General features: G+C 45.1%; 1 protein-coding gene across 3 annotated transcripts in view; it reads right to left on the minus strand.

Annotated features, from left to right (window-relative positions):
* Nucleotides 1-6,976, minus strand: part of SLC6A20 (solute carrier family 6 member 20) — a 37,102-nt gene extending 30,126 nt beyond the window's left edge. For 2 of the 3 annotated variants that reach the window (XM_058549547.1, XM_058549537.1), the window contains exon 1: nucleotides 6,841-6,961. In XM_058549547.1, coding sequence (XP_058405530.1) covers nucleotides 6,841-6,961 — 121 coding nt within the window. Of the gene's footprint in view, nucleotides 1-6,840 lie in introns of all 3 variants that reach the window. The other variant, XM_058549527.1, reaches the window with a different exon arrangement.
* Nucleotides 6,977-27,074: the final 20,098 nt, after the last annotated feature.

Here is a 27,074-nt window from a genome sequence, read left to right on the forward strand (position 1 = left end):
GAAGATATGTAACACTAGTAGTAAAATAGTCATCAGCATATGTCTGGAAATATTGGAAAGTGAGATGGAGAGGAGGAACGGAGCAAGAAGCAAAAGTGCGCCAAATTTCTCAAGTTTTATGGGGTGATGTTAATAGATAACATTTCATTCTTGATACTGACAATTAGAGAAAATAAGTACAATTTTTGTTCAAAAATTTAAATTAAATTCTAGTAAAACAAAAATAAGATTTATACCTTCAAAATCACTTGAGGAAAAAAAAAAAAGGGAAATATACTTCAAATTGCATATACCCACAACAACAAAGAGAAAACAAGGCAGTACAAAGATGATGAAAAATAACGGCAAACATAACAAGACAATAAATATAAACGGATCAAATTCTTCCACTAAAGCTAATAACCACTTGGGTTATAATACTGTAAAAATGTAAATAATTTAAAGTTCCATATTGGAGAATGGGTAAATAAGTTATGTTACATCTGTAAGTGAAATATTACAGAGCTGTTTAAATTCACATTTTCAAAGAATATTAAATAATCTTGGAAATGATTATAAAAAATTAAGAAAAAAAAAAGCAAGACCCTAAAGTACACATAAAATATGGTTCTAATTTTTTAAAGTAAAAAAATGTGTTAACAGTCATGACCTCTGGGTGCTGAATTTGGGGTGATTTTGTATTTTATTTCTTTATACATTTATCCATTTTCCAAATTTTCTACCATGAACATATATTGCATTTATAACCCCAAAACACACATGAATATGTTATTCTAGAGTATGTTGCTACTTATTTTTCCAATTGTTGTAGCCAGTACCCTTTCTGTTTGCTAAACCCAAGAATCTCACTACAAGAGAAACTCCTTTCTGTATGAAAGTGATCTCTGCAAGCCCTTACATCTTGCTCCGTCTCCTCTGAGACCCACGAAAGACAAATTAATCAGATTCAGGCACTGGCAGAGGAAAGTGTCCTCAGGCTTCCAAACTCCTGCTCTCCCTCCACTTACATACCTTTGTCCTCTACAAAAACCACACAGGGACATTTTAACTTGATTTTTTCTTTTTGGTGCATGTGTGTGTGTGTCTGTGTTTAATTTACAGAGCATGGAGCACAGTTCCCAGGTGATGCTGAAGCTGCTGGTCCGGGGAACACACTTTGGCAAGCACTGTTCCACTCTCTGCGATGCTCCACTCCATTGCCTTCCTTCTCCTCGCTCACATCTTTCCATCTTGTCTTCCCCCCCGAAAATTTCCCATTTGGAGTCAAACCCAGTCAACATTTTGGAAACAAAGATCAAAGACACAGGTGAGAAAAATGAAAGTCATCCCTCCTGTTCCTGACCCCTTGGTCTAAAACTTCTAGATTCCCATCCTCTCTGTCCCCTCCTCTCCTTGCCCATCCCCTCAGCCAGCATCCTCACTTCACCAGCTAGCCAGCGCATCCCTGGCCTCCATCTTGGCAATCTCTGCAAACCATGGCTCTGACCACACCACTTCCCTACTTAAAATCCTGGCTTTGCTGTCAGAGTTAAGTTCCATCTTGTTAGCCTGTTATTCAAGGCCCTTCAGTTTGGATTCATGCTGGACACTTCCTCACCTCTGGCTTCCTCTCCCGCCATTGCCCTGGCCCCGTATGCTGTACATCACAGCTCATAGAGTTTCTGGCCATTCTCCTCAAATGCACACCCTTCTGTGCCTTTTGCACACACGGTTTCTTTTGCCTGGAAGGTTTTTACCCCTAAATCTGCCTGATGAGCTCTGACTCATCTGTTAAGGCCTAGATTAAATGTTGTCACTGCTGGAAGCCTTTCTAGCTTCCAGCTAGAATGAATATTTACTGAATGACTGACATTAAGTGCCTAGCAGGTTTATGTTATTTACTGCTTAATTTTATATGGTCCTTCCTGTGGACCATAAGATGGTGGTTCTCAACCCTGGGGCACGGTAGGATCCCCTGGGGAGCTTGAACACGCCTACTGTTCAGGCCACACCTGAGACCAAGGCAATCAGGGTTTCTGGGGGTGAGACACAGGCATCAATGTTTTCCAAAGTTCCCGGGGGCTTCTAACGTGCAGACGGGGTGAGGCTTCTCCACCGGCCGGTGGACAGTGCGTCCCTGATGGGTGCTTTTCCTCGCGACTGCGGGGGCGGGGGTGAGACGCGTCAGACCCACGGTCCAGCGCCGGGGGAGGGACGGCTTTAGCCTGAGGTTAGCATGGAAGAGGTCGCCTCTAATTTAGGGAGGAGGAGGTTTCCTGAGAGGGTGAGCATGGGGTGCGCCTGGCGGAGGGAGGACCCCAGACATTCTGGGGAGGGGACGGGGTGGAGAGGAGGCTGGCCCAGAGCGAGACGACTTCCCACATTGCTGACCCAGCGCACTCGGCCACAGTCCTCCAGTGTGGAGGTGAAGCCGGGTGAGGGTCACCGCGTGAGGAAACGCCCTGACCATGGCAATTCCGACGGGGTCCCGGGAGAGGCCTGCGCCTCGGCGGCAGCCACTCCTGTCCTGCCTTTATCAGATTAAAAACAGCCGCTGGAGGGTCCGAGGAGAGACCCTAGCTTGGACACGCAAGTGGTTGAGCCCCAGCTGCTTCTCCAGAAGCGCCTTTTCCTCTCTGAACCTGTTCCCCGTCTCTAAGCGGGGGTGCCCGGACGGGCTGCAAGAGCGCGTAAGGAGCAAACCCAATCCCCGCAGCAAGGGCCCCGCCCTGTGTCCCGCACGGGCGAGGAGCCCTGCGGCGTGGTTGTTACCAGGGTTGTCTGGAAACCCCAGACACTTCCTCTGAAGTGTGGTCCATGGACCAGCAGCATCGATTGGCATCACTTAGGAATTGTTAGAAATGCAGAATCCTACCCTCCTGTGGGTCTCTGAATCAGAACCTCCGGGGTGAGGTCCAGTGGTCTGTGGTTTATCAAGATCCTCAGGTAGGCTAAAGTTTGAGACACAATGCTCTAAGCACCAGGGAGGAGCAGAAGGGGCCTTGAGGGGGGAAGTAGGACATCCAGTCTGAGTGTCATTGTCCCACTGCATAGTCAGGTGTCCTCTGATTTCCCCTCTTTATGGTTCAAATATCATATAGAGAAAATTTAGGAGAAAAAGATCCATATTCCCACTAGCCATATAACTGTTCTCATTTCTCCACATTTCTTCCATAATTTGATCATGTTTATGTCAAAATCAATCATGGGGCTGGCCCAGTGGCTCAGTGGTTAAGTGCGCGCGCTCAGCTTCGCCGGCCCAGAGTTCGCAGGTTCGGATCCCGGCGCGCACCGATGCACCACTTGTCAAGCCATGCTGTGGTGGCGTCCCATATAAAGTAGAGGAAGATGGGCACAGCTGTTAGCCCAGGGCCAATCTCCCTCACAACAACAACAACAACAAAAAACCCCAGCAAAATCAATTGCTGGGACATTTATTTTCCACGAATTAGTGTACAGCACGTTTGCATCCCAATTTCTTCCTGAACAACCACTGCCTTAGACTTTGACATGGTCCCCGAGACCTGCTGACTTTTTTAAGAGCTTGTGTGCAGTTCCTTCAGCTGCTTTTTGTTTTTTCCCGGCGCTGGCATGCGGTACAGAGGGGGTTGGTATCTGGCATGTAATCTTCAGAATTAACATTCCCCTGAGAGCAGCAAGGAAACAAGCCTCCTGTCACCGGCAGGCCCCATGGAAAGGAGCATGGGCCCTAATCCGTCTTATTCTGGGAAGTATTTTGACACAGTTTGGCTCTGTGGTGTATAAACAAGCTCTTTGTTGGCTGGGCGTGGGGGTCACAGCTCTGTTTAGAAGGAAGCCTTTCATGATGTGGCTGGTTTACCCTTTAGCTTTAGGTAAAGAATGGGTCCATAGACTGCCTGGGTTTCAGGTAACATGAATCATTTGTTAATAGATGACACCACTGGGCAGCGAAAGGCTCCAGGAAACCACCAGCATCCCCACCTCACGTAGCCTGCGACTTTTCATAACAGACCTTGCTCATTCATCCAACAAATATTTATTGGGCGCCTCCTCTGAACCTGCCACTTTACAGAGATGGAGCCAGTGGGAGACAGAGAAACTCTAGAACAGTGTGCAGTCTTCCGACCAGGTGCTCACTTGGCCTGACAGCCAGTGGGGACAGTCAGGGAGAGGAACAAAGAGAAGGTAACATTTGGCCTGGTCTTGAGGGAGGAGTGGAGTGCTCCAGGCTAACGACAGCATCCCAGAGGGAGGAAGTATCTTGTGCAAAGTGTGGAGGCAGAAAGTAGGCATTTACCAACGGAGAGTTGTTCAGAATAGTTGGCAGTGGGCTGGAAGATGAGTGGCAGGAAATGAGGTGGGAATAGGGACAGGTGTTAGGTGTCAAGTCCTCACTGTGCCAGGATAAGCTGTTTGTCTCTTTATTCTGTAGACACTTAGTCTTGAGGGGGCACCATCCACCTAACCTATATCCATCCACTCCCATCTCATCCATCTATCCACCCACTCACCCACCAATCCATCCTCTCCTCAGTGTCCATCCACCCATCATCCATCATCCATCCATCCATCCACCCACCACTCCAACCTCTCCTCAGTGTTCATCCACCTGTCAACCATCATCTATCCACCCACCCACCCATCTACCAATCCATCCTCTCCTCAGTGTCCATCCACCCACCATCCATCCATCTATCCTCTCCTCAGTGTCCATCCACCTGTCAACCATCATCTATCCACCCACCCACCCATCTACCAATCCATCCTCTCCTCAGTGTCCATCCACCCACCATCCATCCATCCATCCTCTCCTCAGTGTCCATCCACCTGTCAACCATCATCTATCCACCCACCCACCCACCCATCCACCAATCCATCCTCTCCTCAGTGTCCATCCACCCACTATCCACCCACCCACCAATCCATCCTCTCCTCAGTATCCATCCACCCATCATCCATCATCCTTCCATCCATCCACCCACCTATCCATCCTCTCGTCAGTGTCTGTCCATCAACCATCATCCACCCATCCACCCACCCATCCAGCCTAAGTACACTCTGGACCAAGCACAAGATGTTTTCTTCTTTTTCTTGGGTCCTGAAGGTCTTGTGGTTCCCCTAGCAACTCCTTATATATAGTCACTTCAGAACTACTCCACCCTACCTGTATCCACCTACAGACTATTCAGGTGATAGTGTTGTTAGAAACAAGGAATTAAATAGTCATGTGAGAGCAAGGCTCACCTGGCCTGACGGTTGGGAAATGTGTAGCCAGGATAAAGGTGTCAGGGGTAGCTATGCTGAACACAGCATGACAAGTAAATCTCATCCTGACAAAGAATTCTCTCAAAAGTCAGTTATGAGTCTGTTGGAGCATATGGCAACACATGCCCCTCATATAATTCTGATGTATTCATGCCCTTCAAATGAAAAAGATGGAGCCAGAGAACTAAAAATACACTATTGAAAAAGAAAAAACCTCTGTAGATTCACCTTTTTGTCGAGTTTTTTTTGAGCTGGTGCAGGTGAGGGTAGGGGGAGCAGTTTTAGGTCGTGGTCTTCATCAATGGGTTAAATTTTGTACATACTTTGGTCTAATATCTTTCATTGTTCTTTACAGTGAAAAAACCATTCCTGCTAATTATGGAAGACATAACACATGCACACGCACAGAAAAACACACACAGAGTACAAGGTAAACAAAAATCACCCAGAGATAACTATTGTTAACACTTCGGTGTATTTTTTTCCATTCTCTTTTCTCTGCATATTTTTAAACATAATTGAGATCATCCATTTTATACAGCTTTGGATGTGACTTCCCCTCCCTCCACTTAAAATATATGGGAAAATACTCATATAAAATTGCTTGAAATCTCCATCTTAACGGCTGCAAAGAGCCCCATTGCATGGATGTTCCATAATTCATTGAACCAATCCCCTTTAGTTGAGGGCTTTAATAAGAGCAATGTTTTGCTCTTATTAAAAGATAGAGATCATCTTTCTATTTTCTACCTTCTGTCAGAACTCTGGTGATTTCCTTTAGGTAGAATTCTAGAAATGGAACAACTAAGAAAAATTTTTTTTTAATGCTGAGACTTCACTTCCTATTGCCACATTGCCTTCCAAAAAGACACTTGGTCTTCACAGAAGTTCTCTGGCATGTAACAGAAGAGGTCCTCAGCTCTGTAACCTTAAGGGAGTGAGGTGTGAGTGTGTTGCTGTCTGTCTATCCAGTGAGTGTGATGTGATGCTTCAGAGGAAAATTTGTAAAAAAAAAAAAAACCACACAAAAAGAAAAAACAGAATGATTTGCCTTTCTTGCCTTCTGTGGTTCCAAACCCAAACCAACATTTCTATAAAAATTTTAGAGAAATGGCTCAAGATCCCTTTAACCTGAGTTTCAAATCGGGCAGCCGGGAATCTAAGTTTCTGATCTGAAACCCGTATATGCAACAGTTTCTGGTGGACAAGACAATCTCCTGCTCACTTTTTACACTTAAACATGAGGTTTACTCACTAGAAGTCAGACCATTGCCACCTCTCCTCCTGCTGAAGGAGGAAAACAGTGCCCCCAGGCCTCCAGCCCAGAACGGTGTAGTGGGGGGGCTCGGCTGCTCCCGGGATGGGGTTGGGGGTTACAGAAGACTCCGGAGGGCCGCTTGGATAAGAGCCCCCGCTGCAGACTGAGGTGTCCTGGGGCCGATTCCCGGCTCTGTAACTTTGGGCAAATCCTTACGCCCTCTAGCCTCAGTTTACTGGTCTGGAGCATGGGACCACTCCAGCGCGCATCCCTGGGCGCGTCGGGACTGAATGCCCCTCGGCAGGGAAAGCGACCCGGGGCCGGAGCCGGAGCCGGGGCCTGGGGCCTGCACTCACCTCCGCCGTACAACTGGCACAGGTAGGGGAAGCGCCACACGTTGCCCAGGCCCACGGAGTACGAGATGCAGGCGAACACGAACTGCAGCGAGTTGGACCACAGCGGCCGCGCTTTCTCCATGGCCCCTGAGCTCGGCGCGCTCGGCTCCCACTCGGGCGCCGCGCTCGGCTGCTTTCGGTGCGCGGCTGCCAGGCGCCCCGTCCCGCCCCGGCTCGGCCTGGGGGTGGCCCTGCGCCGCTGCCGCTGGCCCGCTTTTTAATTGCTAATCTCATTAACGGCGCGCCCGTCGGAGGGGCGAGGCTGGTAAATGGATGACGAGGAACCCCACCCCGCCTGGCCGCCGCCGCCGGGAAGGCGCCCGAGATTGCGAGGTACGGGCGGCGGTTCAGTCCCTCCGGCTCGACGTCGGGCCTGTGTGTCGGCTGCGGAGCTCCTTGGGGTAGTCTGGTTTCCTCAAGCCCCTGCCCATCATTTACTGAGTGCCTACTGTGTACCAGGCTTTGTCTGGGGACAGGGATGCGAACAACACACATCACCAACCCTCCCGGAGCTGCATTCTGGTAGAGGAAAATGCTTACTACATTGGAGCGGGTAAAATGTTCCATGTTCAACTGTTTTTGACCTACAGAAAGGATATTTTCACATGGTTTATCCTAGTCCATATATATGACCAAGATATGCAGGGAGGGCAACTAAGGCAAAGCAGAGGGTTAGCAGTCCAGGGCGGTAGGCTGGGGTGGTCAGGGAGGGCTTCTCAGAGGAGGGGACATGACATTTGTCCAGAGGGACACTCCCCACCCTCCTACCCCCCAACCCCCACCCCCATTACTCCCCCTACTACGCGGAGGAAGAGCAATCCAGGCAGCCGGGTTTCCCGCTGTCTCCAGACAGGCTCTATTTGCCTAACTGTGTGCAGGGCAGGGAGTCTGGCTCTGTAGTGCCAGCTGGCCAAGAATGGGTTTTGAACAACACTGTGGGAGACTCTACTGCTCAGGTCAGTCTAGGGGCCAGAGACTCTGATTCGTTAGGGTTGGGGCATAAGAAACTTCATATTTCTATTAGTCTGGAAACGTGATTTGGTTCAAGGTGCTCACTAGACAGGACTAAGCCAGGCACTTTGGAGTAATTCAGGGTCTGGCTTTGAATCGCTGTTCTGCCACTGACTTAGCTCTGTGACCTTGGACAAGTCACTTAACCTCTCTGAGCCTCTGTAATGGGAATGAATATATTCCCCCTCCCAAGGGCTCACGTGAGAATTAATTAACTTAGCTTACCACCTGGCACACAGTAAGTGCTCAATAAAGAGGCCACTCTCATAAGGCCCCGATGGCCTGAACGAACGAATGGGTAACACACTAAATCAGCGAATATTAATGGCACACTTTGAACAGTGCCTGGTACAAAGAAGAGCTAAGAAAATGCTTGATAAATAAATACATAAAATTAAAAAGAAACGAAAAGCTGAGTTGCTAGTGGAAATCTTACTTGAAGCCAAAATGAAATCCCTCCTGTGGGGCAGACCCTAGTTGGACTTTCCCTGGAGTTCCCACCTGGCTGTTGGTAGGGGCGAAAGGGGATGTGGTGAGGAAGGTAGAGACTCCTTAGACATACTACCTGCCCTCGAACTTTCTACCTCCAAAAAGCAAAGCAGAAAAAGTCTGCAGTACAGCCGGAGAGACTGTTGTGATTGTTCAACTTTGGATTCTAGAGTGTATTTCCTGCTCCTTGCCTCCTCCCCAGAGGAACCCACTATGCTGGTTCTCTCGCCACAGGCTAGTGTCAGCTGCATTGACCTTGAGAAGAAGGGACTCCCTGCGGTCTGCACTCTTTGGTCCTGGCTGTGTTTGTGGGGCTGACTCCCACCCTGGTGTGCAGGTGTGGGGGTTCTTTCCCACTGCTGCATAGTGTCCATGGCGTGAACACGCTCTCATCCACGAGTGATGGACGTCTGTATCGTCTCCAGTCTGGGCTGTCTGAATAAAGCGGTAATGAATATTCTAGAACGCGCCCTTGGGTGATGAGTACACCTGCTGCTGGGAAATTCTGGGCCCTCCGTGGGTGTAAGTTCAGCTTGAGGAGATGCTGCCACACTGTCTTCTGGGAGGTAGCACCCATCTACACGCCCATGAGAGTTTCGCCTGCTCTGCACCCTCACCAAGTTTGTCATTCTGTTTTTGAAGTTCTGCCCAGTCTTGTGGGTGTGTAGTGATAGTTCACTGTGGCTTTCAATTTTAATTTCTCTAATACTGATAAGGCTGCATACCCTTCCACAGGCTAATTGGGTCATTTGGGTATCTTCTGTCATGAGTGGCTGGTCAAGTCTTTTGCCAGTTTTTAATTGGCGTGTCTGTCTGTTCCTGCTGATTTATAGTTCTTCATATATCCTAGAGATGAGCTCTTTGTCAGTTTTGTGTACTACAAATTTCTTCTCTCAGTCTGTGGTCACCTTTTTATTCTATTAGTGGTGTCTTCTGATGAACAGGCTTTCTTAATTTTAACAGTTTGATTTGCCAATCTATTCCTTTAGCGTTCTCCTTTAGTTGTTTTTTTTCTTTTTTGAATGTCCTTTTAAGAAATCTCTCCCTTATCAACTCCAAGGTCATGAAGATATTCCTGAGAATTTAAATTGGTGGCAAATTAAGTCTCAGGGATCTGTAGATAGGATTGGCCAGACAGCCTTTTTCATGTTGTTGAATAGCTTAGACAGAAGGCATGTTGCTGCCTCCAGCCAGCTGCTTCGCCTGTTCTTGTTCTCATCAATGAGTCTTCCCTGGAGGGCACCTGGCTATGTGGTGGCGGTCAGGAACTGGGCACTCAGAGAGAGGCCAGTGCAGCAGCCCGTCACCTAACGTGAGGCTGCTTGGCATTTGTTGGTCTGACGTAGGCCAGGCCCCTCTTCAATTCCCTACCCCCTGGGTCGGGGCAGCACCTCCCTCCAGTCACACCGCAGGACTCCCTGGGAGCCTGTCCAGGGTGTGAGGCCTGGGTGGGGGCTGTGGGCAGCACAAGGACTAAGTAAATCCTCAGGGGCAGATGCTCAGGCCTCCTGGTAAGGTCCCCACACCTCCCTGAAATTCCTCTGGTAGCTCTGATCTGACAGGCCAGTTGTGCTGCTGTGGCTGCTAGAAGTGGAGAGAACAGGCCAGGGAGGTTTGCTTCCACAGGGAGCCAGCAAAGCAGGGGTGGAGATTAGTGCTGGTGGTGGTAAATATTTAACAACTGGCTCTCTGCAGAAAAAGCTCTGATTTGTAGTGTTGACCAGTTTCTATGGTGTAAATACTCCCACTATGGCCAATTCCAAGCTACCAATATGACGTCACTGAACATGGAGCTGGGGAGAGACGTGCAGTAGCATACTGATATATTAAATTTCCACCATACGTATGCAATAGACATAGACAACCTCAAGAGCGCAGACAGTAGTGGAGTAAATAATTAGGAAGTGGTGGGTTTTGAGTATTTATTACCTCTGCTTTAAATCACTTATTTAATTGTTAGTTTATATATCAATTTTTAATAATGGCCGTGTTTAACAACTGGTTCATGAAATTCCTGAAAATGTACCAAGTGGCACTCACGAGCCTGTAGGAGCTGGCTCCAGGGCTCCACAGGGGCTGGGGCTGGGGAAGCAGCTTTTGAGTGGCAGGGCAAGGGGAGCTGGTTCAGCTCTCAGTGGCCTAGTGCCAAGGGCTGAGGGTTTTCAGCTGAGCCGAGCGCCACCCTGAGTGCTCCCAGGGAGCCTCCTCTGCCAGTGTGGAAGAGATCTTCCTGTGGACCAGCCTGTCGGATCTCACAGCACCACATGTCAATCAAGACACAACTCCCAAGGATAGCAGGCCAGCCTATCGGAGTTATCTGATTTCTGGAAGAGGGTGGAGAAGGAGGGGACGGCCCTGGGTGTGGTCCTGCCGGTGCCAGGATTCCAGACTCTTCCCCCACCAGTTACAGCCATGCATCCTTCAACAGTGTGCTCACCCCAGTGAGCCGCTGTTACTTAACCCCTATCAGTGGCTCCTGCTTCCCCACAAGATAAAGTCCAAACTCCTTAGCCTGGTCTGTAAGGCCCTCAGGAATTTTTTTTTTTTTTATTAGGCCCTGAGGAATTTGACCCTTGCTCACCTAGGTTCCAGGAGAAGCTAGACTTTTCACCTTCTGGAAAACGCTGTGCATTTTTATACTTCTGGGCAGTTCCCTAAGCCAGGAACACCTTCTCCCTTCTCGACCCAGGAAAAGCCTATCCGTTCTTCTTGACCCAGATGCAATATTACCCTTTTCAAGAAGCCCCAGTGCCCCATCCCTAGCCGGAATACATTGTCCCTTGTCCCAGCCCCCAAGTCCAGGGTGCATATCTGGTTTCCGACGCTTTCAGTGCTGCCTTGTCACCAAGAGTGCAAGATCTGTGTCCCCTCTGGGCTGTGGCTGGTTTCGCGCCTTATTCTTCCTTTTCTCCCTAGGGCCATGTGCGTGGTTGAGTCTCAGCTGATAAATGAAAAACCTGCTGTGGAACCTGAGCACTTCAGTATAAACTCATCCGTGTTGTTCACAGCATCCACAGCCCTGAGATGCCTGCATTGCAGAACGTTTCTTCAGACGTTCAAATTTTTACTGCCCGCCTACTATGTGCCAAGAACCTGCCAGGCTCGGGGACTCCAGGCAAAACCTCTGGACAGACTGTCCTCCCCTCCTGCTGACTCTCCCTCTGGGAGCACAGAGACACACATGGTGCAAATAGGAGAAGCCACCCGGAGGAGACTCTGTAGAGGGAACGCTGGGGCTGCTGCGGGGACTGGCCCAGCTCAGGTGGTGAAGACGAGGGTCCTCCCAAGAGCCTGAGGAGCCCCTGCCTCAGGGCTGAGAGTGTGCAAATGTGTGCAGGAGAATGGTGTGTATGTGTGTGCACGTGTGCATGTGTATATGTATGTGCATATATGTGTGTGCAAGGACTATTATTATTTTCCTTTAAATTAATTCACTTTTTCACTCAAATACATTTAAAATTGAAACTTTCTATCAGTACCATACATGTAAAGTTAGTATTTTTCCAATGAATTTTAAGGTAAATTGATAAATGTTAAAGTTTTAAAATGTCTATCTATGATGCTGCCTCGAACCACCTCCTGGACCCCCACTGGTACGTATACTGTATTGGGCATCACAGACCTTGCCCACAAAAAATTCTAGAGCCCTAGAATTCTAAGGATGTGCCCAGGGCTTGGGAAGGGGTGGTGGGAGCCCAAGCAGAGTAGCCTCACCATGATGTCTTTCTATATCGTGTTTCTGTGTGGAATTTTATTTGACGGAAGAGTTAAGATCCCAAAAAAGTACCAGAACCCCACTGCCGAGCCTGTATCTTTGTTTTAGAGGAGAGGACCTGGAGTGCTGTCTACTATGGTAGCTGCTGGCCACATGCAGTTACTGAATTTTAAATTAATTAAAATTAAATTAAAACTTCAGTTGCTCAGTCATACAAGCCACCTTTCAAGAGCACAGTAGCCCCATGTGGCTAGTGGCTGCTGTGCTGGACAGCACAGATACAGAACATTTCCATCATTGCAGGACGCTCCACTGGATGGTGCTGACTTAGGGGGCTGGGGGGAGGAGTTCAGTGGTAATTCCTGCCACGGGGCGTTACCTCTTCTGGGCCTAGACTGTGAGCAGCTGCTTGGGACAAAGCCCCATCCCAAGTGCTATCCCTTTGTCCTCAGAAGAGGAAAGATGGGACCTTCTCTCTCCTCCACCTCTCCCACAAGGAGGCCAGATGTGCCATAGGTGGCTCCATCCCTGGAAGCCACTCCAGCTGCAAGAGGGAAACCCCAATTCTCCCTTCTGGACCTGGGCCCCAAACCCCTCCCTGCTCTCTGCCCCCTGGGGCCCCATCTCTGGTCCTCCGTTTCCTCAGTGCCTCCCTCTCTGGCCTGCACCTCACCATCAGCCAGTTTCACATACTTCCCTCCTACCCACCCTTACCCTGTACCACCCAAACTCGAGGATCTCTGGGCTCCCCAGACTGCTGTTAGGGACTTCTGGAGAAATCCCACAGAGCTGTGATTGGGTCTGCTGCAAACACGGGTTGTGAGACTTCAACAGGGCCTTGCCGCTGTTTGCTTCTTTGAGATCCATCCTCTCTTTACATCCCTCTCATGCCACTGATGACTTAACAAAGGTCCTGAGAACCCCGGAGACAGCTGAAGGGTGCTCCCTCCAGGCTGGGCGTCTCCTGTAGTTCTCTCTCCCCACCAGCCTCCCTGGGTGTGGGCTCCGCTCCCTCCTGGGGCTCTGGAGTCTCTCCCACCAGCCGTCCTTGCTCTCCTTGGCATTGCTGATGGCTTTTCCTTTTTCGGCTTAAAAACATTCTCAGGGGGCCGGCCCCGTGGCGTAGCGGTTAAGTGCGCGTGCTCTGCTGCTGGCGGCCCGGGGTTCGGATCCCTGGCGCGCACAGATGCACCTCTTGTCAGGCCATGCTGAGGCGGCGTCCCACATAAAGTGGAGGAAGATGGGCAGGACGTTAGCTTAGGGCTGGTCTTCCTCAGCAAAAAGAGGAGGATTGGCATGGATCTTAGCTCAGGGCTGATCTTCCTTACAAAACAACAACAACAACAAAAAAACATTCTCAGGTTCCACCAAGACCATCTCTTAAAACCTTCTAGCTCTGCTTAGCACCAATCTTATATATATATTTAAGCTTTTGGTATGCTTTTTTTTTTGAGGAAGATTGGCCCTGAGCTAACATCTGTTGCCAATCTTCCTCCTTTTTTCATTTTTTCTTCCCAAAGCTCCAGTAGATAGTTGCATGTCATAGTTGTACATCCTTCTAGTTACTCTATGTGGGATACTGACTCAGCATGGCTTAATGAGCAGTGTGTCGGTCCGTGCCCAGGATCCGAACTGGCGAACCACGGGCCACCGAAGTGGAGCATGTGAACTTAACCACTACAACGCCGGGCCGGCCCCCCACCAATCTTTATCCAAATGTGTGGCCCGCATTCTTTGCTTCTGTTCCTCATCATACCATTCACTCTCTTACCTCTTATAAGGGAGTAATGTGGCATGCAGAGCTAAATTATAATGAATCTGCCCTGTTAAACGTACCCAGAAACATGAGCCAGCCTTCCTTTTTTCTTCTGTTACAATAGAAGGGGCAGGGGAGGGCCCCTCTTCCTGGCTAAGCCCCTCTCCAATGCCAGGACTATGTGTGCCTCCAACTTCCTCTGTGTCCTCATACTCAGGCTAATACTAGGTATACAACAATTTTTAAGTAAAGACTAGATGACTTAACCTAAGGATACCAATAATATTAGTGAAGGAGAAATTTGGAAAATGATGTTAATGAGTGTAAAAAAAACATAGATATTTAACTATATTCCTTTTTTTCATAGTGAGATATAATACACATACAGAAAACTGCACACAAAAAAATCTACAGCTCAAAAATTATCATCTCACCCAGGTTAAGAAAGGGATGCTAGCTCCCCCGAGGTCCCCTCAACTCCTCCTGCCTTTTAGAGCCCAAACTTCTCCCTGCAGAAGGAACCACTTTGCTAGCAGTCCCTTGCTTTCTTTTCTTAGGCAGTATGGTTTTATTGCCCAAGCATGAATCCCTAAACACTTTCCTTTAGTTTTGTCTGTGTTTGAACTTTATATTATGGAAAAATATAGTGGCTGTTCTTTGGAGCCTGACGTTTCTTCTCCTCACATAATTTATTTTTTTTTAAGTTTCGTCCAAGTTAGTATATGTAGCTGTAGTTGATTTTTTTTTTTGGCCGCTCTATTGTATACCCTATATAATTATAACTACAAATTGTTCATCCATTTTACTATTGATGGACATTTGGATTATTTACAGTTTTTGGCTATTATGAAGAATGCTGCTGGGACATTCTGGTACGTGTGTCCTGGTACACATATGCAAGCATTTCTAAGGGTGCAATTGCTGAAACATAGTGTGTATGTATTTCAAACTTTGGTAGACGGCTCCTGAAGTGGTTGTATCAATTCATATATATGTATCATAATCCCACAGCAGCCTGAGAGTTCTAGTTGCTTTATATAGTTTGATGAAAGCAAAAAAGGGGGAAAAAAGAGTTATCAAAAATTCAGGGCAAATAGAAAGCACAAAGTAAGACAGGGGAAATAACTCCAAATATATCAGTAATTACAATAAATATGAATGGATTAAATGGAACAGGTGAAAGAGACTATAAAACTGGAGTAAAAAATTCACACATACAGTTACATGCCATTTACAAGAGACATACAAAACACAAGATCACAGGAAAATTTACAGTAAAATGATGAAAAGGATATAGCAGGAAAATTTTATCCAAAAGAAAGCTAAGGAGAGCTGTATTACACCAGACAACATAGACTTTAAACCAAAAAGTGTTATTAGTAATAGAAAGGACATCTGTCACTAGAAAGCTATAATATTTTCAAAGTTGAATTTAGTCAATAAAATAGCCTCAAAAAACAGGAAGCAAAAACTGACAGGACTACAAAGAGAAATTGACACATCTGCCATCATGATGGAGACTTCTGCACTCTTCTCTCCATTATTGATAGATAAAGTAGAAAATAAAAAGTGAAGAATAAGGAATGAAAAATGTAAATTATTAGAATAAGAATCAAATGGAACTTCTAGAAATGAAAAATGCAATAACTGAAATTAGAAACTCAATGGACGGGTTTAAAAGTGGATTAGGTCCAGCTGAGGATAGATTCAATGAACTCATATGTCAGAAGAAATTTCCTGGAACATTGCACAGAGAGATAAAGAGGTAAAAAATATTTAAAAAGTTAAGATCTACAGGGCAATAAAGTAAAATATACTTACCTAGAATTCTAGAAGGAGAAGAGGGAGAAACTGAGAGAGCAATATTTAAAGTACTAAGAGCTGGGCCGGCCCCGTGGCTTAGCGGTTAAGTGCGTGCGCTCTGCTGCTGGCAGCCCGGGGTTCGGATCCCGGGTGCGCACCCACGCACCATTGTTCGGCCATGCTGATGCCGCGTCCTACATGTAGCAACTAGAAGGATGTGCAGCTATGACGTACAACTATCTACTGGGGGTTTGGGGGAAAAAAAATTAAAATTATATATAAAAAAAAAAAGTACTAAGAGCTCAGCATTTTCCACTATGGATTCATGCAGCACAATGAGTCCTATGTAGGATTTAAAAAAAGAAACATATATCAAGATACATCACGATGAAGCTCCAGAACATCATGGTGAGCCCGCAATCCATGACAAAGTTCTCACTGCAGAGGAGTGTTTAATTTGTGGGATTTTGAAAAACTAAAAAGGTAGAACTGAAATCTTGGACAGGTAGAATAGCATGTAACTTAGAAGAGTGATAAGAGTTAAAATCTTCAAGGAGATACATAACTTTAGACTTTGTGAAAGTATGCCAAGTAAAAATTTCAGGAGGTTGTCCCCAAATGCTTTTTATAGCTCTCAGGATCTAATTGGGGTTCACACATTACGTTTAGTTGTTATGAATAGAGTTGCTTTTAGGACAGTTTTTCAACTTTTTTATTTTCATGACATTAATTTCTGAAGAGACCAGGCTAATTGTTTCAATTGCAGAATGTCCTACATTCAGGATTTGTCTAATTGTTTCATTGGAGGTCATTTAACACTGGCTTTTTTCTCCTCTAACTTGCAGAGAATGTGTTCAATTTCATCTTTATAAGGGATGTGTGTGTGTGTGTGTGTGTGTGTGTATATATTACATCTATTATAGCATTGTATATGCACTTAGGCAATTAACAGTGTTTGTTATTGATGGACTTTGGGAAACAATGAGTGTATAACCTTTCTGAGTTTACACTTTACATTTGCAAAATGGGAGACAGTACCGACCTTTTTCACTGAACACTTCCAAGCAATTTAAACTATCTGGCAACTCGAATAAGAGGCAGAGAGCCCCAGGACAGCAAGGAATTGCTGGCCAGACCTGAAGGCAGGGTGGCCACACAGAACTGGGACTGGGGCGGCAGCTGCAGGCTACAGCTCTGTTTCCAGCCCTGCTTCTGCTGTGAGATATGAAAAAAACTAATGGGACACAGATGACTTTAACGGCAGCCTTAAAAATGAGAGAAAAGAAAATGAAAAGAAGTCTAAGGCTTGAAAGTAAAGAAGGCTTAACCTAAAATAATGCAAGGAAATGCTAAAACAAACGTTTGAATTTGTATAGTTTACCAGTACATACTGGTAAAAACTCAGGGCTTCCTGAGAGTAGGAGTGAGGTTAAAGAAAATAATAAATGTAATATACTGTGTCCTTTTGTCCATATGCCACTTCCAAAGGACAACAGTTTCAAGAGAGTAACCTGAAAGGATTTCCTGTCAATTGAAGCTTATGTTGTCTGAGTAAATAATTTGGGTAAACATCACCAAGTGGACATTGTTTAGAAAGGCCCCAATGGAACAAACAGGCATTTTTCAGGTCAGAGAGAACAGATGATGAAAAGAGCCTATCTGGAGAACACCGTGGCTTCTCATCATGACCACTCAGCTGACCGCCTGCGTTAGTAAGATCCAGGCATGTGCCCTGAACACACCAGGCCCAGGGAGCCGTGATGAATCCTTCCCTACTTTTTGTTGGTGTTGGCTAAATTTATTTCTTCACTTCAAACATTTTTGCTGGGAACAAGGAATCAAGACCAACTAGAAGGCATAATCTGGTGGAGAAAAACAGCCAGAGCACTGTGAAAATATTTTCAAGGGTCAGGGCACACCTTGGCCATGCTGTCTCAATTAGTGACCCCCTAAGGAAGTTCACTATGCCCTGCTGGGCTGTTTTGTGCCTGTTGTTTCATTTCATAACAGGAGAAACACTGTGAATCTCCCTCTGCCAGAAAACACACATGCTTCACTTCACAAGCTCAATAGTTCAGATTATATTGGATTTCTTTCTCCTATCGATGCGCAAAATGTGGTCTATGGCCGAGCATGGGCACCACTGGGGAGCTTGTGAGAAATGCAGGCTCTCAGGTCCCTTTCACGGCCTCCTGAGTGAGAACCTAGTTTTAGCAGGACCCCCAGGGGATTTGTAGGCACGTTGAAGTCTCAGGAGCACACTGGGTTCTTAAAACTGGCTGCACATCAGGATCATCCATGGAGCTTTAAAACACAGATGCATGGGTCCCAGCGAAACAGTGTACTCCCCCCCCCCCGCCTACATCTTATTAACATCTACAGATCTCCTCCCCCGCAGAACCCCCTTCATTTTCCATTTCCCATCGTCCCCAATGCCCCTTATTTATGGTCCACTTCTGCCTGCTTTTCTCCACCTTTTAAATTTCTTTTCTAAAATACAATCAGAGTCAACAGAAAAAAGATGTTAAAGATAATTTTGTTGTATATGCAACAAAAATTTCTTCTCATGAACTTGAGGATCCTGAACTTTTCCCTGCTTGCCAGGGTGCCACACTGACTGGAAATAGCTTGAGAACTCTTTGGGAGTAGTTTTCCTAAATCGATTCCCTGCTGCATTACAAGGAGTTGCATGCTTCCAAAACTGCCCTTTTGACTTCTTGGTTTCCATTTCCCAGCGTACAACCTACCCCAAATTTGTTCTATTTTCATTCATTCAGTACTTTAAAAATTACGACATATAATACACCTATAGAAAAATACATACACGTGTGTAGTGTAACAAATAATTATAACATACCCACCCAAGTGAAGAAAACATATTTCCAGTGCTGGAGAGTGCACCCACCCCCTACCCTTTCCAGTTCTTCAACAGCCCCCGCCCCCCAGAGATGACCACTATCCTAACTTTTATGGTAACTATTTCTTAGCTTTTCTCTATGATTTTACTATCTATCCATGCACCCTAAAAAATGTAGCATGGTTTTGAACTTTATATAAATGGAATCATAATATCTGTCGTTTTGCATTTTACTTCTTTTAACATCCTATTTGTGGGACACATCCGTGTTGTGTGTAGCTGTCGTTGTGCATTTTCATTGCTGTAGACAGTCAATTTTATGATTATAGCATACAGGAATTTTCAGGAGAACATACTTTGCGTGATTCAGTCTATTGAACTTTGTTGCGACTTGCTTTACGTGTGGTGTACGGCCAATTTTCACCAATATTGTGTGTTTAAAAAGACAGTGGGTGGTGTGGTTTGAGAGCAGAGCTCTGTGTGTCTACTAGGCAGATTTGCTGTTGCATGTTCCTATCTTCCAGATCCTCGCTGATCTTTTTGTCAGTCCTGTCAATCACTGACAGAAGTGTGTTAATATCTTCCACTACGATTGTGGATTGGTCTATTTCTCCTTTTATTTGTGTCAGTTTTTACCTTATGGAATTTGAAGCTATTAGGGGCAATCAAACTTGAAATTGTTATATCTTCCTGGAGGATTAAAACTTTTATCTTATGGAATGACTCTGTTGATCTTTAGCAGTATTAAGTTCTTTTTCCATGTGAATAATTTACCTGCAGATTGTTGTGTACTTTCTATGTACACAATCATGTCATTTATAGATAAGGACAGGGTTTTTTTTTCTGTCCTCATGCTTTCGTTTGAACCTCCAGCACAATGTTGAATAGAAGTGGGGATGGCAGGGGACCTTGCTGTGAGCCTAAGATCAAAGGGTAAGCGTTCCACATTTTGCCACTAAGCATGGAGGTTGAATTTATCAACTATAAATCAAATCAGTTCACTCCTCTGCTCAAACCCTCACGTGGCTTCCCCGTCTCACTCAGTCCAAAAGACAAAGTCCTTGCAGTAATCTACAAGGCTCTGTGTGACCTGAGCCCCATTTTTTCTATGACTTCCTCTCCTATGGCTCTCCCTTGTTCAAACTACTCCCGGCACAGCACCCTCTCTGCTGTTTCTTCAATACTTGAACTTGGTCCTGCCTCAGGGCCTTTGCACTGGCTATTTCCTTTGCCTGGAATGCTCTTCTCTCAGATATCCCACGGCCAGCTTCCTCACTTACTTCAGATCTTTGCTCAAAAGTCTCCTTCTTGTGAGGCCTTAGTGATAACCTTATCTAAAATGTCAACTACCAATCCAATATTTTATATCTTCTTTCCTGCTTTGTTTTATCTCCTTAGCACTTATCACTATTTACTTTTGCTGTAAGCATCTTTGCCAGAGACATCTTTGCCATAAGCATTTTTGCCACAAACATTTTCTCTGCATAACTAATCGGCTGTAAGGCAATTTTGCCATAAACGATAAAATAACTGGTTGACAGGGGCCAGCCCTGTGGCATAGTGGTTAAGTTTGTGCGCTCCGCTTTGGCAGCCTGGGTTCACAGGTTCGGATGCCGGGCACAGACCTACACCACTCGTCAGCCATGCTGTGGTGGCGACCCACATACAAAATAGAGGAAGATTGGCAGAGATGTTAGCTCAGGGCTAATCTTCCTCAGCAGAAAAAACCCCAAAATACCCCCAAAACTGGTTGACAGCTTGGTTTCAACTAGAAGATACAGGGATAAAACTTCCTGGAAGTGTGAAATAAGAGAGCAGAAAACCAGACTGCACACCATACTAGAAAATGATAACGTATCTTTGCAAATCCTTCTGTGAGCACAGTCATCTCTCCCACCATCAAAACCAGAAGTTTACCAAGCTCCGGCAAATATACAAGAGGCGGCTAGTCATTCACAACAGTGATGGAGAGCACTAATTATCGATTCCTTAGCTAATGTAGATACAACAGCTTGTTTTCTAATGCTGTCTTTACCAAACTTATCGTGCGATATTAGAAGTTGGAGGCAAAAGAAGACTCAAGCTCCTTCTCCTATCTCCCCCTCTCCCCAAAAAGAAATGGTTACATGATTCCTGATGAGTACAAGTTTCGTGAAAATTTCTTGCTGTTTAATAGTGGAGAACGTGATGTGGACAGAATTTTGGTATTTGGCACAGAATCTGCCTTAGACGATTCGGTGAAATATAAGGAATGGACATGTGATGGAACATTTAAATATAGTCCAGATATGTACTACACATTTCATTATGTCCTTTTTAATGTCCCTCTTTTATTTTATTTTCTGTTATTTTATCTTTTATGGCAAAATCGCCTTACTGGCCAATTAGTTATGTGGTGAAAATGTTTGCAGCAAAAATGCTTATGGCAAAGATGCTCACAGAGAAAGTATCTAGAACTCTATTTAGCATATAATGTGAGTCTGATTCACTCATTTGTTTAAGAGAGTTATTGAAGGTGCCTATATGCCGGGCCTGTTCTGGGTACTGGGGTGCAGTAGTAAACAAGACAACCCCAGATCCCAGCCCTCTGGCTTCTGCCCTTTTTTTTTTTTTTCTCTCTCTGTTTAACAGCAAAACTCATCAAGAGATGTCTATACTTACTCTGTCTCCCAGTTTCTCTCTTCCCATTACTTCTTACAGTCACCTCCACCACGCCTACCACTACCAGTCTAATAAGACCGTCTTGTCAAGGTCACCAACGACCCCCAAGTGGGTAAATCCAATGTTCAGTTCTCAGGCCTCCCTCCCTTGGCCTGTCAGCGGTGTCTGGCACAAGTCACCCTTCCTCCCTCCCAGTGCGCCTTCCTCAGCTGGCTTCCAGGACAGCACTCTCCCTTGGTTTTCCTTCTGTCTCACCAGCTGCTACTCCTCAGTTTCCTCTGCTGCTTCTTCCTCTTCTGCATGATCTCGTGCTATGCGAGCGCCCCAGGGCTTCTCACCCACACTCACCTCTTCGCTGTATCTTCCTCTTTCGTGGTTTAAAAGCCATCTACGCATTTATAACCCCTGACGTATATCTCCAGCCCAGACTACACCTCAGATGTCTAGACTTGTCTGTCTACCACCTCCCCAGTGTCCCCATGTGGATGTCTGGGAGGCATCTCAAACTTGTCTAAGACAGAATTCCTGATCTTTTAGTGCCAAGACCTGCCCCTCGTCTCTGCTGCCACGGCCAACTGATCAGCTGCTCAGGCCAAAAGCTCTGCAGTCATTCTTGACTCCTCTCTCTCATACCCCACTTCAGTCTGCACTGATATCCTATTCGTTTTACCTTCAAAATATATCCAGAATCAAACTCTCCTACACTGCTAGGAGGGATGTAAATCGGAAAACTTTGGGGCAGTATCCACTACTGGTGAACACTCGATCTGGCAATGGCACTCCTACATGTACACATCTCCACCAGAAGATCTACACACATCTGGAAGATGTGCAGAAGGTGACATGAAGACAGAGGCAGAGAGTGAAGTGATGAGTCTACAAGCCAACGAATACTGGTAGCCACCAGAAGCTACGAGAGAGGCGTGGAATGGATTCTCCCTCAGAGCCTCCAGAAGGAACCAATTCTACTACTAGTCCACCTTGATTTTGGACTTCTGGCCTCTAGAACTATGCAAAAATAAATTTTTGTTGTTGTAAGCCACCAAGTTTACGGTAATTTGTTACAGCAGCCCTAGGAAACTAATATACATACTATATAATTTATTTATTTTCTGTATTCTTTCACTGTTAGCTCCATGAGGGCACAAATTATTTTGTTCACAGTGTATTTCAAATACCAGTGACTGGCACATACTCAGGCCTGAAAAAGAATTGATTTTACTTATGAAGAGTAGTAATAGTAGTTAAAGTATTCTAAGATTTAGTTGAATAGATAAATAAAATGTGATATATCCATACACTGGAGTACCACTCAACAACAAAAGGAAAGAACCACTGATATACACACCAATATGGATGAATCTTAAATACATTTTGCTGAGTGAAAGAAGCCAAACATAAAGGACAACATACTGTATGGTATCATCATATGCAATTCCAGAAAAGGCAAATCTAAGCTAGTGAGAGACAAAGGGGATGAGTGGTGGCCCAGGGCCCAGGGTAGAGGAGACTGATGGCAGAGGGGTATGAAGGACCCTTCCGGGAGTGATGAAAATGTCCTAGATCTTGATTGTGGTGGTTACATGGGTATCTACATTTGCCAGAACTCATCAAACTCTACCCTTAACATGGGTGCTTGTTATTGTGTGTAAATTATATCTCAAAAATGTGATAAAATAAGGCGGTTTATTTGTTTAGGATAATGTAATAATTGTCTCAAGCAAATACCCACTGTGGACCCTGGAGCACGTCTAAAGATGTTATTTTAGAGTCTAAAAATATGTGGCAAGAATGTACAAAGGAAGCAGAATTATATCTAAAACCAAAGCGACAGAGAACAGATAGTTCTGTTGAGAGCTTGACCAAGGACACGCACACAGCGGCACTGTTAACTCAGTCTGCACTGTAGACCACGCAGCAACAGCCTCTCACCTGCTGCAGCAAGTCCCCGGAACACACAACGGCGGCCTCAGTCATGCAAGAAAACCTTTCCAGGGCTAACAGGGCAGCGGTCCTGGGGGATGCTGGTAGCTGTTCATTATCCCCATCCACCTCACTCATGCTTCTCTGTCTACCTGCCTTGCCTTTAAGAGGGGTTTACTTCTGATAATAGACAACTGATTTTATTTAAGAAGTGGAGTAAACACTGGTTAAAGTATTCAAAGGTTTAGCTGAATGTTAATCAGTTGTAGATCCAGAAACACTGTTGGTGGCTTTCAAATAACAGCTGTTTTACAAGGAAGGAAAATTCCAGACCAATCTCTAACATCAATATGGATACAAAAACCCTAAATAACATAACAGCTAATAGGAATCATCAAGATATAAAAGGACAGTGCATCATGACTGTCGCAGGTCAGGCCCCTCGGGAAGCAGACCCTGAGACAGAGATTGGTGTGCAGGACACCCGTTAGGGAGTGCCCTTGGGAGGGGAAGGAAGCAGGACTGGGCAGGCCCAATGGAACGGCTCTCGACCCTGTGGGGAGTTCTGAAGAGGAGACACACTTTGGCAGAATCCCACGCTGGGGCGAGGGGGCCGGGCCTTCGTAGTTCTCCACTGACTGGTGGATGCAGTCACTGTGAAGGAGAGCGTAAACTTGGGCGAGGCGTTTCCCTTTAGCCGGGCACACAGCTGAGGGCTGACTGCCAGTGACACTTCCACCCCGGGGCCATAGTCCCTTATCCTGAAGGGGATTACCAAGCACACGCAGCAGCCAAGGCTGCTGAGTCAGATGGTGAAGACACAATGAGCCACTTGGAGATCCAGGCATTTTATTACTTACGTCAACAACGAAAGGAAGACCGTAAGGCAAAGGTGCCAGATCCCCGGGGCCTTCTCCCACACACCAAAGAGGACAACACTGAAACCAAAGGGTCAGGTGACTGCAACCCGAGTTGTGGGATACTGCATTGCTGAGGAGCCAAGTCTAGATGCCAGCTAAGCAGTTTTATATTCTGCAGATCTATCCTGAGCTCATAGAACTTCATCAGAACCCTGCCAGGGAAGGTAGGCAGGTGAGTGGGAGATGACCTCAGAGCAGCTCCTCACAAGCTTCCCACCCGCGAGTCTTCTGAGAGAATCACAGGGCGTTCTGCCAAGACCCAGATTAGCTGTGGTTCAGCCCTTGACCGCATAGCCCGTGTACCGGGCTGCCTACAGCACTCATCACAATGACCAAGTGCAGTGTATTTCAAGACTCTAAGGATAGTTTAACACTAGAAAATTAAGTGTTGTAATTCACAACATTAACATAAAAAAAGAGAAAAATTATATCATCATCTCAATAGATGAAGAAAAGACATTTGGCAAAATTCAACATCCATTTATAATTTTTATAAATGCTCTTAGCAAACTATAGAATAGAAAAGAACTTCCTTATTCTAGTACTGAATATTACAAACTTTATTCTTATTGGTAAAATACTTAAAAGTGGTCCCCCAGGGATTGGGAATGAGGCAAGGTTGCCCTCTATTACCACTTCTAGCCAGTAAAATAAGGCAAGAGAAATAAATAAAAGGCATAATATCTCACTTATCTACAATTATTTACCTGGAGACTGCAACTATCTGAAAGAAAGCTGATTATCTGGAAGGTTAACATTTTATGAAGCAATCTAAAAAGGCTTGGAGCTGCCAAGATGCCATCAAGTCTATGCACTTCACTCATAGAGAAGGAGTCCCTTGAGCCCTCACTCTGCAGATACATACAATTCTGATAAGCTTCTCTCTTTATTTTCCAAGCCCATATCACGTTAGAAATGGCAACAGAGACTGGCACACTGATTAAAACCAGAGTGTTAGTTGCCAGCCTGATAGGTAAGAACATGGGTGGATATGGGTAAACTGTAAAATACAGATGCAGTAGTTCAAAAAACTCAGTGCTTGCAGCCCTTGAGGCCACTGCAGTATAGGACAGTCGTTGATACTTGTAACAGTGACTTTGAGTCATAGGAAAGGATAAAACTATGCTTATGACTCACCACTTAAGAGGACAGGAAATTATGTTCTATATTAAAGATTTTTCTAATGGCTGATTTTAAAGAAGTTTTGGTCATTTACATGGAGAAATTTCAGTATTAGAAAATTAATTTATAGGTAATATCTAATTTTTGACAACCTACCCAAGGTTTTTCATGGCTCAAGCAGTGCTTGTGCAGAAAGCAGAGGTTCAGTTTCACAAACATTTGGATTGAGCACCTATGATGGACCTGCTACTTGAGTCACAAAGATGGCTCTCAAGGCAGCTGCGCCATGTTGCACTCCCACCAGCAGTGAATGAGAGCTCCTGCTGCTCCACATCCTTGCCAGCATTTGGTGGTGTCAGTGTTCTGCATTTTGGCCATTCTAATAGATGTGTAGTGGTATCTCACTGTTGTTTTAATTTGCATTTCCTTGATGACATATGATATAGAGCATCTTTTTTTTTTTTTTTTTGTGAGGAGGATTAGCCCTGGGCTAACATCGTTCCTAATCTTCCTCCTTTTGCTGAGGAAGACTGGCCCTGGGCTAACATCCGTGCCCATCTTCCTCTATTTTGTATGTGGGATGCCGCCACAGCAAGGCCTGACAAGCAGTGCGACAGTCTGCCCCTGGGATCCGAATCCGCAAATCCCAGGCCGCCAAAGCGGGAGCACCTGAACTTAACCGGTATGCCACCGGGCCGGCCCCTAGAATATCTTTTCATATGCTTATTTGCCAGCTGTGTATCATTTTTGGTGAGGTGTCTGTTAAGATCTTTGGCCCATTTTTAAATCAGGTTGTTTTCTTACTGGTGAGTTTTAAGAGTTCTTTGTATATTTTGGATAACAGTCCTTTACCAGACGTGTCTTCTGCAAATATTTTCTCCCAGTCTGTGGCTTATCTTGTCATTCTCTTGACATTGCTTTTTGCAGAGCAGAAGTTTTTAATTTTAATGAAGTTCAGCTTCTCATTATTTCTTTCATGGATTGTGCCTTTGGTGTTGTAACTGAAAGTCAGTGCCATACCCAAGTCCATCAAAGTTATTTGCCTATGTTAACTTTTAGGAATTTTATAGTTTTGCATTTTATATTTAGGTTTATGATCCCTTTTGAGTTAATTTTTGTGAAGGGCGTAAGGTCTGTGTCAAGATTCATTTTGTTGCATGTGGATGGCCAGTTGTTCTAGCACCATTTGTTGAAAAAACTATCTTTGCTTCATTGTATCACTTTTGCTCCTTTGTCAAAGATCAATTGACTATATTCACATGCGTCTATTTCTGGGCTCTCTCTTTGTTCCATTGATCTAGTTGTCTATTCTTTCACCAATACCACACCATCTTGATTACCATAGTTTTATAGTAAGTTTTCACATCAGGTAATGTAGGTCCTCCAACTTCGTTCTTCTTCAATATTGTGTTGGCTATTCTGAATCTTTTGCCTCTCCATATAAAGTTTAGAATCATTTTATCTACAAAATAACTTGCTGGGATTTTGATTGGGATTGCATTGAATCTACAGATCAAATGGGAAGAACTGGCATCTTGAGAATATTGAGTATTCCTATCCAGGAACATGGAATCTCTCCATTTATTTAGTTCTTTATTGATTTCTTTCATCAGTTTTGTAGTTTTCCTCATATAGATTTTGTACAGATTTTGCTAGATTTATACCTAAGTATTTCATTTTGGGGGTTGCTAATGTAAAAAATATTGTGTTTTTAATTTCAAATTCCACTTGTTCATTGCTGGTATATAGGAAAGAGACTGACTTCTGTATATTAACTTTGTTATCTTGCAACCTTGTTATAACTGTTTATTAGTTCCAGTTTTGTTGCTGATTCTTTCATACTTTCTACATAGATAGTCATGTCACCTGTGTACAAATATAATTTTATTTTTTCCTTCCCCATCTGTATACCTTTTATTTCCTTTTCTTGTCCTATTG

Source organism: Diceros bicornis, chromosome 2, assembly GCF_020826845.1.
Source record: "Diceros bicornis minor isolate mBicDic1 chromosome 2, mDicBic1.mat.cur, whole genome shotgun sequence".
Lineage (NCBI taxonomy): Eukaryota > Metazoa > Chordata > Mammalia > Perissodactyla > Rhinocerotidae > Diceros > Diceros bicornis.